This window comes from Dendrobates tinctorius, unplaced genomic scaffold (assembly GCF_039654945.1).
Source record: "Dendrobates tinctorius isolate UK_male_01 unplaced genomic scaffold, ASM3965494v1 ptg000250l, whole genome shotgun sequence".
NCBI lineage: Eukaryota > Metazoa > Chordata > Amphibia > Anura > Dendrobatidae > Dendrobates > Dendrobates tinctorius.
The window spans coordinates 3890376-3904753 of NW_027361917.1; the positions used below are offsets into that span (position 1 = coordinate 3890376).

Below are 14378 nucleotides of genomic sequence, written 5' to 3' on the forward strand. Positions count from 1 at the left end.
TGTTTTGAGTCTTGGTATAGAGAAACGTTTGTATCAGCGGCTTTCTCTTCTTATAGCACTTGAAATATCAGTGTAGAGCCGCATTATGGCGGAAAACACCAATGATTAATACTGTTCTTGTAACTTGTCTGAAGGCGGTGATGTCCCCAGAGATGATTACATTATTGGTAAATCAATTTGGTGCCACATCGCATCTGTCATAGACATAGGAATAATTGTATTACTCCAGTGTTACTAATACGCACCGTCGTATTTAAAGAACGCTCTTCTACAGCACAAGGGTGTGATGGGAGAATGGGAATTATGGATCCTCTCCTGGAATTCTTTCTATGTAAAGTATCAAGTATGTTAATTGTTCACTATTCCGCATTATACAAACATTTCCAGTAAATTTTTGTTACTATTCAGACATGTAACACATTTTCACTGCAGCGTTCGGTGTAGTCAGCATTACGTTTGTATGTATATCATGGGTGGCATCACTATTCCTTTGGATACTCCCTTTTCCTTCCATTCTCCTTCATTGTAATTATAGGTGTTTTCTATAGGGAGGGTGTGACTAGAATAACGAAATTCACTAGTAAGCTTCACTGGGCTGAGGGACTGATAAAATGTATGATTGTGGCCATTACGCATGATAGGTGGGAAATAATACCTATGAGTTTTAGAAGCTTTGGGAATTATTTAATGTATAGATGTGAAGCTGTTTTTTTTTTTTTTTTTTTTTTTCCCCTCTGCACTTACGCCCCCTGAATGTGTATGTTAAATCCTGGGCTGAGCCCGATGCCACATATATTCAGGGAGACTGGAAGATCGCCCCCTTTTTTCTGAAGCTCCACAGACATTTCATTCGAGCTGGCAAGTATCTGACATTGTAATGATCATGTTTATTTAGGAGGAATTGTTAGGGTTCCAGATTCTCAATGCTAAACACAGAAGTCTTCCCGGACAAATGACACTGGTACATATCTACAGAACTGAACAAGATTCTGTCTGATCCAAAGACACTGCGTCCAGTATAAAAGTGACTGAGCCGAGGCTTTGTGCATGAGTTATCAGGCTATGTGCACACGTTGCAGATTGTAAGCGTTTTTGCTGCGAAAACGCGACAAAAACGCTGACATAGCGCAACCCATTGAATTCAATGGCATTCCGCAATGCTGTGCTAATGCTGCGTATTTTTCCGCGGCAGAATCCCATCGCGGAAAAATATGCAGCATGCTCATTCTTTGTGCGGAATTGAGGCGATTCCGCACACATACGAATGCATTGATCCACTTACTTTCCGCATGTGGCTATGCCCACCATGCACAAAGTAAGCGGGTCATGTGTGGATGGTACCCAGGGTCTGGAGGAGAAGAAACTTTCCTCCAGACCCTGGGTACCATATCTCTGTTAAAAAAAAAAAAATTAAAATTAAAAATCGTGATATTCTCACCTTCCAGCAGCCCCGGAGTCCTTCCCGCTTCTCACCGCGCTGCCAGCATCTTCCGGTCCCAGTGATGCCTTGTGGCAATGACCTGTGATGACGTAGCGGTCTCGCGAGATGCTACATCATCTGGGGTCATTGTTGCAAGGCATCACTGGGAACGGGACTTGCCGGGAGCATCGGGAAGGACTCCGGGGGCCGCCGGAAGGTGAGAATATCATGATTTTTTTTTTTTTTTTTTTACTATTTTTAACAGCATCAATAGTAAAAAGTTGGTCACAAACTCTAGTGTTTAGCGGGAATACGCATGCCAATTCCGCATGCGTATTTCCCGCGGCAGGGAGTTGCGGAATTGCCGCGGAAATTTCCGAACGTGTGCACATAGCCTTAATCACACATCAATGGTCAACAGTACCTATAATAGTGTTAGTAATATTTCCTCGTATTTAACAGTAAACCTGCAAATAGCTCTTACTCTAATTGTAAAGTGTTCAAGTTACAGGAAAAATTATCTTTGTTCAGTGTTAACCGACAGAAAAAAAGTCCTCTGTGCTTCATAGCTTGTTCTTTTAGCCATTGAAAAGCATCATCCAACGAGGATTCCTTACTTTTTATATTATCAATGTACAGTACTTTCATGTCATAAATAATCTCCACACCTTGAAAACTGCCTAAAGCCATGTTCACATGATGCTTTAGTGTTGCTTTTTTGATTGATTGATTTTCTTGATTAGTTAGAAATCTCTATTATAAAATAGCATAATTTTTGGAGCAATTTTTGAAAATGGCAAAAATGAGGCGTTTTTACTGCAGTTTTTCAGAGTTTTGACAAAAAACTGCAATGCGGATGTATCATGTGAACATACCCGAATAGCTTTTATTAATTGCAGCAGTGATGAGGCTGAACCCTCATTGGAGAGCATTGTCTATACAGACAGGGAGCTCTTGAGTACATGCACGATGTGCGGAGTAGTCCTCCCTCCTGGAGGTTCAGCCTGTAGTCCACACGCGGGCGCATATTGCAGTGCAGAAGAGGGGCGAGTTGAACCCCAGAACATGGTACATTGAGATCTCTGTTTCTGAATGGTTTATAGTGTGAGAAATCCAAGTGTGCATGATGTCTTAACAAGGGGCTCGCAGCAGCTGCAGTGCTTGAAGCTCATTGCAATAAATCTTGAAAAGGATTGAGAGCCCGTACTACCATCTCTCTACCAAAGCACAGGAGAAATCTATGTACGGTATACGTTATTGTATAGGGTGAAAAGTTGTGAAAATGAAAATCCTGTTTCCTCTGTTTAGTTAGAAAACTTCAAGTATTACATTGCAAATATAGAAGGAACTTTTCATATTAGACCCGCATATTGTACTGTCCAGAAATAGTTTACCTTTTCTCAAGAGCTACATCTATAATCCACAACTATCGGAACAGAATAAATGGTGAAGGTTTAAAAAAAAAAAAAAAAGTATTTCTGGTATTTAAAAGTAACCTGTCACCAAGATAATGCAGTCTAATCTACGGACTCCGTGTTCTAGAGCGGTGGGAGCTGAGTGGTTTAATATGTAGTTTCCTGTGTTTCCATCAGTTAATCCTCTGCTTTCTCATTTATCCTGAACATACGGCTCTTTGATCGCTTTTTATTCAGTTTTCTGTGTGCTAGTACGATAAAAGAAAAGCTACATTTTTGGCATTTTTTTAATTTATACATTGTTCACTATACAGTATATATAAAGATAGTTTTTTATAGTTTTGGTTGTACTGGTTTCAACATAAAAGTTGTGTTTTTAGTGGCTAAATGGTTTTCATTTTTTTGTTTTGTTTTTTGTTTTTTTACATTCCTAGCAATTTTTTTTCTTTTTTTTTTTTAGCTCAGTCCTGCTATGCAACTTTAATATGTTTTATTTATTCGTTGGTCTCATACACTGATACGCATATGCTTCAGTACATGAAACCTGTCAGTTTCACACTGACACAACCTATTGCATTAGACCCTGGTTATGGCAGAGCCTGATGTCATTACATTGCGATAGGGAAAAGGGTTAAATAAGGGAGCGCTAGTCGCTTATTTGTCGGCGCAGTGAAAAAAGCTGAAGAATAAGGTCTCTTAATGATTTGCTGTAAAATAGGTATATTGGCAGGCATTAAAGAGTTAAAACGACCCCCCAACACCACCCCAATATAGAAAAGTGACTACACATCCAATGTTCAGTATGCCCATTCTGGGTTCTCGCCATTTTCCTCCCATTTTCTTCTGTGTTGAGACCTTCATTCCTTCCCTCCCTCTTCCACGATGTCCACTGTAGTGGTCTAGGGAGCAGTGACAATCCTGAACCATGGCTCCACAGCATAGGAAAGGCAGGGAGGCATGGTGTTAGACGTACCTCTGCTCTCCGCCTTCCCGTGTCACTGCAGTGGTCGTGTTTGATTCAGGAGGGCTGGAGTGCCGGTCTTGGCAGATGAAACAAGCAGCAGGAGGCAAGCGGACGGCAACAAGTAAGGTGTCCATACTTGGCACTGTACCAAGGTAGAGGGTCACTTCCAGTAGCCGCTGTGCTTGGCATTACGACTTTGTCACATTCAGGTAAATGGGTCTAAGCTGCAATACCACAAACAGCCACTGCTAAAATTATGGAGCTGTTTTGTATGAAGCACTGTACACACAATAAAAGTGTTTATCCATCTTTGACGATCATTGATCTAATCGTCAAGTCCTATACTAAGGATAGGCAAAACCTCTTTAAATTTAAGGATCAAGTCAAAAGACAACCTATTTGTACTGTGAGAGTACATTCTGTAGAAACCTATTGGATATCACTGTAGACAACGGACTGCTTAGGGTTTTTTTTGTTATTGAGTAATCCGTGTTCTCCTGCCACAAGGCAAAGCTTCTTATTTACAATCATCCTGTGTAACACCCCATGGTGATCCCCACACACCTCAAGCGTCTTTACCCACCACAGTTCCTGCTACACTTGCATTTACACTGTGGCATTAACCTTTATGGCTTCTGTCATTTTCCCATTCTGCAGTAAGATCAGCTTTTTTTGTTTTTGCAGCCTTTTCTTTTGAAAAACAGAAACCTCATCGCCTCTTTTTTTTTTTTTTTTTCTCCTTTGTGAACTCACTTTTTAGCTTTGCTAAGAAATAGAAAATCAATGATTGCTTGTGCTCGTTGTGTTTTATGTCGTTTCATAGATATGAATGGGACAATATGAATAAAATCCGATACATGATCATCCCTTCAAGCAAATTATAACTCATAGGCATATGTGATGTTAAGGCCCCCAAAGCCCTTAGGCTCAGAGTTGTTAAGTAGACATGTTGATTAATTCTGGAAAGGGAGAAATTAAATTAGGTAAGGAGAATCCCAGTGATAATTTAATTGGAAGGCTATTGAGGTAGGCAAACACCAGCAATTTATAGATTTACATTGGCTAAATGAAAAAACTAAGCCGTGGAACAATTATTAAATGAGTCTCTTGGCTCTCAGCTCTCTATATGTCTGTGATTTGTGACCAAACTTCTTTTCTCTATATTTATTGCAGTAGCTGAGTCTAGAAGTAGATACTTAAAAACTGACTTGTTTGTTTGGACACTGAGGAAAATTGCCGTCTTACAATGATTTGTGTTAAAAAAAAATATCGAATAGTTTACCAAATACCAATTGGTGTTTTCCTGCTGGGGTATGGCCTGCACCATCAATCTGTGGATGACTTCGTTTTGTCAGCGGCACTGATGACGTGGGCGCAATAGAGGCAGAATTGGTGCATTCATTGCCTCTAGTGCAGGGGTGGGCAATTAAATTTTCTCGAGGGGCCACACGAGACACAATGACTGTTATGGAGGTCCAAACCAATAGGCTGAAATGAATTCTACTCAACAATATCAACATATTAATTATACAGTTAGGTCCATATATATTTGGACAGAGACAACATTTTTCTAATTTTGGTTCTAGACATTACCACAGTGAATTTTAAACAAAACAATTCAGGTGCAGTTGAAGTTCAGACTTTCAGCTTTCATTTGAGGGTATCCACATTAAAATTAGATGAAGGATTTAGGAGTTTCAGCTCCTTAACATGTGCCACCCTGTTTTTAAAGGGACCAAAAGTAATTGGACAATTGACTCCAAGGCTATTTCATGGACAGGTGTGGGCAATCCCTTCGTTATGTCATTCTCAAGCAGATAAAAGGCCTGGAGTTGATTTGAGGTGTGGTGCTTGCATTTGGAAGGTTTTGCTGTGAAGGAAACATGCGGTCAAAGGAGCTCTCCGTGCAGGTGAAACAAGCCATCCTTTAGCTGCAAAAACAGAAAAAACCCATCCGAGAAATTGCTACAGCATTAGGAGTGGCAAAGTCTACAGTTTGGTATATCCTGAGAAAGAAAGAAAGCACTGGTGAACTCATCAATACAAAAAGAACTGGGCGCCCACGGAAGACAACAGTAGTGGATGATCGCAGAATAGTCTCCATGGTGAAGAAAAACCCCTTCACAACAGCCAACCAAGTGAACAACACTCTCCAGGAGGTAGGAGTATCAATATCCAAATCTACCATAAAGAGAAGACTTCATGAAAGTAAATACAGAGGGTTCACTGCACGGTGCAAGCCACTCATAAGCATCAATGATAAAAAGGCTAGACTGGACTTTGCTAAAAAACATCTAAAAAAGCCAGCACAGTTCTGGAAGAACATTCTTTAGACAGATGAAACCAAGAACAACCTCTACCAGAATGATGGAAAGAGAAAAGTATGGCGAAGGCGTGGTACAGCTCATGATCCAAAGCATTGCACCTCATCTGTAAAACACGGCGGAGGCAGTGTGATGGCTTGGGCATGCATGGCTGCCAGTGGCACTGGGTCACTAGTGTTTATTGATGATGTGACACAGGACAGAAGCAGTCCAATGAATTCTGAGGTATTCAGAGCCATACTGTGTGCTCAGATCCTGCCAAATGTAGCCAAACGGGTTGGTTGTTGTTTCATACTACAGATGGACAATGACCCAAAACATAAAGCCAAAGCAACCCAGGAGTTTATTAAAGCAAACAAGTGGAATATCCTTGAATGGCCAAGTCAGTCACCTGATCTCAACCCAATTGAGCATGCATTTCACTTGTTAAAGACTAAACTTCAGACAGAAAGGCCCACAAACAGCAACTGAAAACCACTGCAGTGAAGGCCTGGCAGAGCATCAAAAAGGAGGAAACACAGCGTCTGGTGATGTCCATGAGTTCAAGACTTCAGGCAGTCATTGCCAACAAAGGGTTTTCAACCAGGTACTAGAAATGAACATTTGATTTACAATTATTTAATTTGTCCAATTACTTTTGGTCCCCTTAAAAACAGGGTGGCACATGTTAAGGAGCTGAAACTCCTAAACCCTTCGTCCAATTTTAAAGTGGATACCCCCAAATGAAAGCTGAAAGTCTGAACTTCAACTGCATCTGAATTGTTTTGTTTAAAATTCATTGTGGTAATGTCTAGAACCAAAATTAGAAAAATGATGTCTCTGTCCAAATATACTGTATATGGACCTAACTGTAATTATTATATTATATTACGATCAATTATATCACTAAATAATAAGCAGAATTAAGTATGCTAACATCCCCCTATATACCATTTGAACCCGAATACAGCCCCTTTAATATATCGTATGAGGCCAACACAGCCTCCCCATGTCCAGCATCTGAGGCCAACATAGCCTCACCATATCCAGCATCTGAGGCCAACACATCCTCCCCATGTCCAGCATCTCAAGCCCACACAGCCTTCCCATGTTCACCGTCTGAGGCCCACACAGACTCCCCAGGGCCAACGTCTGAGGCCCACACAGCCTCCCTGGGACCAGCGTCTGATGCCCACTCAGCCTCCCAGAGCCTGCATCTGAAGCCCACACAGCCTCACCAGGGCTAGCGTCTGAGGCCCACACTGCCTACCAAGGCCAGCATATGAGCCCCATGCAGCCTTCCCATGTCCAGCATGAGACCAACATAGCCTCCCCAAGTCTAATATTTGAGCCCCACACAGCCTCCCCATGACCAGAATATGAGGCCCACACAGCCTCTACCCATGTCCATGTTAATACTGCCATAGCCTCCCCATGTCAAGATCCCCATAGCCTCGCCTTGTCCATAAGACCCCTATAGCCTCCCCATGTCCATAAGACCCCCCATCGCCTCCCCATGTCAAGATCCCCATAGCCTCCCCATGTCCATAAGACCCATATAGCCTCACCATGTCCATAAGACCTGTATAGCCTCCCCATGTCCATAAGACCCGTGTAGCCTCCCCATGTCCATAAGACCCATATAGCCCCCATGTCCATAAGAACCATATAGCCCCCCATGTCCATAAGACCCATATAGCGCCCCCCCCATGTCCATAAGACCCATATAGCCCCCCCAGGTCCATAAGATCCATATAGCCTCCACCCAGGTCCATAAGATCCATATAGCCTCCCCCCAGGTCCATAAGACCCATATAGCCTCCCCAGGTCCATAAGACCCATATAGCCTCCCCAGGTCCATAAGACCCATATAGCCCCCTCAGGTCCATAAGACCCATATAGCCCCCCCAGGTCCATAAGACCCATATAGCCTCCCCAGGTTCATAAGACCCATATAGCCTCCCCAGGTCCATAAGACCCATATAGCCTCCCCAGGTCCATAAGACCCATATAGCCTCCCCAGGTCCATAAGACCCATATAGCCTCCCCAGGTCCATAAGACCCATATAGCCTCCCTAGGTCCATAAGACCCATATAGCCTCCCCAGGTCCATAAGACCCATATAGCCTCCTCATGTCCATAAGACCCATATAGGTTCCCCATGTCCATAAGACCCATATAGGTTCCCCATGTCCATAAGACCCATATAGGTTCCCCAAGTCCATAAGACCCATGTAGCCTCCTCATGTCCATAAGACCCATATAGCCCCCCCATGTCCATAAGACCCATATAGCCTCCCCCCAGGTCCATAAGACCCATATAGCCTCCCCCCAGGTCCATAAGACCCATATAGCCTCCCCAGGTCCATAAGACCCATATAGCCTCCCCAGGTCCATAAGTCCCATATAGCCTCCTCATGTCCATAAGACCCATATAGCCCCCCCATGTCCATAAGACCCATATAGCCTCCCCATGTCCATAAGACCCATATAGCCTCCCCAGGTCCATAAGACCCATATAGCCTCCCCAGGTCCATAAGACCCATATAGGTTCCCCATGTCCATAAGACCCATATAGCCTCCCCAGGTCCATAAGACCCATATAGGTTCCCCATGTCCATAAGACCCATGTAGCCCCCCCATGTCCATAAGACCCATGTAGCCCCCCCATGTCCATAAGACCCATGTAGGCTCCCCATGTCCATGAGACCCATGTAGGCTCCCCATGTCCATGAGACCCATGTAGCCTCCCCATGTCCATGAGACCCATGTAGCCTCCCCATGTCCATGAGACCCATGTAGCCTCCCCATGTCCATGAGACCCATGTAGCCTCCCCATGTCCATGAGACCCATGTAGCCTCCCCATGTCCATGAGACCCATGTAGCCTCCCCATGTCCATGAGACCCATGTAGCCTCCCCATGTCCATGAGACCCATGTAGCCTCCCCATGTCCATGAGACCCATGTAGCCTCCCCATGTCCATGAGACCCATGTAGCCTCCCCATGTCCATGAGACCCATACAGCCTTCCTATGTGCAGCCAAACATCCCATAAACATAAATAAAAAAACACATACCTTTCCGTTTCCATGGCACTCTGTTATGCTTCTGTCTCCGATGCACTGACTCTCCGCAGTACACAGCTGACGCGATAACATGACGTCATCGCGTCATCTGTTTCACACGCTGATTGGTGGAGGAAGTAGCTGAAGGTCCCTCCTCCACCAATGCAGTCAGCGTGGATGGAGAGCGGAGACTGCGGGCAGGCTTCCGAGTGGGCGGAGACTGCGGGCAGGCGTGCGGAGACTGTAGGTAGGAGGAGACAACAAGCGGCAGGCACGGTGCGGACCGTAAGCCACTGTTTTCAGCCCTCGTCTCGGTCCGTGGGCTGGACTGGAACATCCAGAGGGCCCGATGTGACCCGCGGGCCGCACTTTGCTCAGGTCTGCTCTAGTGAATAAGACCAGTGCATGAAACGCAACTGGCATCCTGTCCAATGCATGGTCATCAGCACTGCTCATCTTCTAATGCGGGAGTGGTCGGCACCAGAGGACCCCGATAGCTGGCCATAGGAGTCAGATTATCACCGAGTGCCTTGCATCTGAAAGATGCCTGATGGATACATGTAAACCTGCAAGGGCTTCTTTATTTGCTCCATTGTGGCAACCACAACTGATTTTATTGGAAGGGAGATGTTGAAGTTTCATTTGCAAACATTTATTCATATTTTTGCCTACACTGGGATCTGTTTAAGATTACCCAGTCTTATCTGGTCCAAGTGCCACATGTCACGCTGAACCAGGGGCTGGAATAAAACCTTAAAGGTTATTGGCATTTAAGACATTTATGTAATATCAAAAGTGTCTATTGTGAATTTTTTATTTGTCCTGTTTTCTCTTCTAGAACTCCCACTTATTGAAATATTGGGGGTTTCCATATACGCTGTATGTACTCAGTGCTTTCTTTTGCAGTTTGTGTTAATGATACAGCTAAGTGTTTGACTTCCCACACCTGCACTCATGCATGGATCACCTTTCCACCTTATCTGCTCCTTTTTTGAATGCCACTGAGAGGTCATATTTTGCCGATTTTTGCACGGTCCAGACATGACCAGATTCTTCTCCATTAGTCCTTACCCGCACTCCTCTTCTCCCTAGCACCGGATAAACATGTGAGCAACTGCCAGACACAGACTCGCATGTGTGTGAAAATTGCTTGGGGCAGCATGTGCCCCAGGTGTACATTTTTATAGGTTTTATCCTCAGAGCATGATGACCCATCCATCCACATCTAGATCTTTGTACTGTTTGTGTTTTAATCACTTGCTCTCTAAATGCAAACTTAAGCTACTTTTACACTGAAGGTGAGCATTAAAGTTTCTATCCTCATAATATATTGCATTCATCATATTATATAGCGCTGTGTTCATACAATTGCTCATTTTGCCTTTCTACCCAATTAGTTATTCTCTTTTCTCTGCTCTATGTAGAAACAGGAAGTCTCTTGTCCCTGCATTTTATCTTTCTACTCCTGACCCAGCTGCTCCTCTCCTCCTCCCCCTGCCAGGGACTTTTGCAGTAACTTATAACTTATAACTGTTTCTACATAGAGCTTAAGGCCCAGTCACACACAGCGAGATCGCTAGCGAGACAACTGATTTTGTGACGTCACAGCGATCTCGCCAGTGACTTCGCTGTGTGTGACACACATCAGCGACAGCCCCCCCCCGCCTGTTATCGCTGATCGTGCAGGATCGTCCTGGGCCATTTTTTGATCACTGGTCTCCCGCTGGCCAGCACGCATTGCTGCGTGTGGCAGCGGAAGGCGAACGATAAGCGACGCTGCACGCTGGTATCTAAGGTAAACAGCGGGTTTCTAAGAGCTGCGCTGCTCTTGGATACCCGCTGTTTACCCTGGAAACCAGCGCGCACGCTGGTGTCTAAGGTAAACAGCGGGTTTCTAAGAGCTGCGCGGCTCTTGGATACCCGCTGTTTACCCTGGAAACCTGCGTGCACGCTGGTGTCTAAGGTAAACAGCGGGTTTCTAAGAGCTGCGCGGGTCTTGGATACCCGCTGTTTACCCTGGAAACCAGCGTGCGCGCTGGCATCTAAGGTAAACAGCGGGTTTCTAAGAGCCACGCGGCTCTTAGAAACCCGCTGTTTACCTTAGATACCAGCTTGCTCGCTGGTCCTGATCGCTGGAGGGGCTGTCTATGTCACAGCTCACCAGCGATCAGCCTAACGATGTCCCAGCGATCCCATCCATGTCGGATCGTTGGTGGGATCGCTGGGACATCGTTATGTGTAATGGGGCCTAGAAGGATTCAGCTAGTCAGTTTCTAATCAGGTGATGTCATAGATCTAATGGAAAAGAGAAGAATTTTCTAGATAGAAAGGCAAAATGAGCAACTGTAAGTACACAGTGCTGTATAATATGATTGCAATATATTAACAGGAGACAAATTATTATGGGAGTGCTTCTTTAATAATAATCCTCATTTCTCTATAGCCTTTCAGTGTAAACAGACTGCCGATCACAAGATGAACAAACAGAACGCTCATTTATCAGGAGAAATGATCTTTTGCACAGCGCTAAAGCTCATTGTTCTAGATAGTGCATCATCCTGTATTTTCACAGGAGAACAATGGCCTCCTGTTCATGCTGACTGTTCTTTTCCAATTCACTCAGTAGGCATCGTTTACTTTGGTCTGCTATTAAACTACTGCGGATGGGTAATTTTTTACTGTTTGGTGTTTTAGTGACGCTGGTTGGTCTCTGCGAACGGACCAATAACCAACGGAAAAAAATACCCTGTTTTGTGGCTGTACATTTGTGCAAATCCTTTACATAGCGGGCTGTGCTGCTGCTTCTGGCATATATGCTGATCTTATTCTTTAATGCTGTCATCAGATCTGTGATTTGTTCCTCTCTATAGTCTGGTATGGGGGAGCCACTGCGCATGACAAACTCCGCTTACAAAGGACTTTCAGAACAGCAGAGAGAATTATAGGTTCCCCCCTGCCTAAAATCCAGGATCTTTATGATAAGAGTATTCGATCCCACGCATTGAAAATTTCATCCGATCCCTCTCACCAGGGACACTCCTCATTCCAACTACTCCCTTCAGGACGTCGCTTCAGAGTCCACAAATGCAGCACCAACCGCCATATGAACAGCTTCTATCCACTCTCTGTTCAACAATTAAATCGTCATGTGTAGACTATATACTGTATCTGTCTTGTTAAATGTTACTTGTTGTATCTGTTGTGATATATTATGTTGCCTCTTTGCCACAAAGAATTCCTTGTATATATGTAATATGTACTTGGCGATAATAAATTTGATTGATTGATATGTTAATAGCACAATGCTTCTGGCTATTGTTGGTTCAAGGCAGACACCTTATGTTTCATACACTGGGAGTATGTTGTGTGTCCTCTTTTCCTTTAATCTCTGGAATAGCACAGGTGGATTGGAGATGCCAACAAGGCGGGATAGAGGTTGTACGATATATTGCCAAGTACTGAGAGGGTGTAGGGCATCCATCACAGAGTATGCAGTGGTAAAGTGGCGATATCATACACTCCTCAGCCTCGGTGTATACATACTTGTGATGATATATGGAGGATGTATCTGATACAAGAAAAGGTTATGCGAGTACCTGTGACATAATGAAGACCATAGCATGTATTACTGAGAGGACAAAGCCACATGACTCAAGCTTGAAACTAGAAACATATTCCTGCATATCCGCGATTCTGAAAATGGATAATAGGGAAATTTCTGTTTAATATGGCCACTTTCTGTGCAAGTAGCCAAATAAAATCCAGGATTTTAAAGCAACTTAGTCTTTGGGTTTCAAATTCAGCCATCCCAAAAATCAAAATGGAATTTTCTCTGCATTTGCCTAATTATTCTTTTGAATTTTTTTATTTATTTTTATTTTCTGTGTCCCAAATGCATACGCAGGGGTCACTTCGCTTATTATGAAATTGTCTTTGAGTGTATTTGTATACATAAGGATTAAAAAAATATATTTCAAGAACCATCACAGTGAAAGACTGGTATCAAAAGTAAATAGCTTATACAGTGGATATAAAAAGTCTACACATCTTAGTTTTTTTTTTTTCTTTTTTTTTTTTTTTAATTCATACCAACAAGAATGATTTCAGAACTTTTTCCACTTTTGATGATGTCCCCCACAATTTGTGCAATTCAATTGAAATATTTTCATGTGGAAAAATTAAAATAAAGAACAAAATTAAAGTGGTTGCATAGATATTCACACCCTTAGGGCTCATACTCACATGCGAGAAACTCGGACGAGTCTCGCGCGTCAATACCTGGCACTGCCGCCGGCACTCGGATCGGAGCGTTTAGCTGCATGTATTTCTATACAGCTGAACACTCCGCTCCCGAGTGACAGCGGCAGTGCCAGGTATTGACGCGCGAGACTCGTCCGAGTTTCTCGCATGTGAGTATGAGCCCTTAAGCTAATACTTTTTGAAGTACCCTTTTGAGTTTATGACCGCATTCAGTTTTTTTGAGCAGGAGTGTATCAGATCATTGTTTTAATTCGGTTTACAAAAAACATTATAGTAAAGTATTTAATCTATGTATTCATTATGAAGAAAAAGCTCATCATTGCATATTATATGAAGTGTGTTTTCTTTACCAGCCGTGAGACTCACAAGATCGCTGTGTTTTACATAGCTGAAGGGCAGGAGGATAAGCGCTCCATACTCTCCAACAGCGGGGGAAGCAAGGCCTACGAAGATTTTGTAGCAGGCCTCGGGTGGGAGGTAAATGTGCATTATTATCAATTATTGGTATTCACATTTTCTCGAATTTTATAAAAATTTCAAGAAAGGATTTATTCTGTTTAAGTGAACTAAATTGAGTTGTATATATTTTGCATATACACAGTATTTAATTTATTCTTTTCATTCAGTATGTGTGTGTGTATATATATATATATATATATATATATATATATATAAAGAGAGAGAGAGAGAACATTTTTACTTCTGTTTCACATATATGTTAAAACATGACCTTAAAATAATCCAAAGGAAAACCTGCTGACAGGTTGCCTTTAAAGGGAATCTGTCACCCTTTTTTGAGATATCATATAATGATATAATTCAATTGAGAGTCACATAAGGATTCTCTTAGTACGTTTGCTTCCCCCTGACCCCGCACCTTTCATGCATAAATACCTTTTTTATATCGGTTCAGATGTATGTAAACTGCCGCTGTCCAATCCGCTGGGCGG

General features: G+C 43.2%; 1 protein-coding gene across 4 annotated transcripts in view; it reads left to right on the forward strand.

Moving 5' to 3' along the window:
• Positions 1-14378, forward strand: part of RALGAPA2 (Ral GTPase activating protein catalytic subunit alpha 2) — a 412397-nt gene that overhangs the window by 256396 nt on the left and 141623 nt on the right. For all 4 annotated transcript variants that reach the window (XM_073557418.1, XM_073557416.1, XM_073557417.1 and 1 more), the window contains one exon: positions 13782-13905. In XM_073557418.1, the coding sequence (XP_073413519.1) occupies positions 13782-13905 (124 nt within the window). The remainder of the gene's footprint in view (positions 1-13781; positions 13906-14378) is intronic.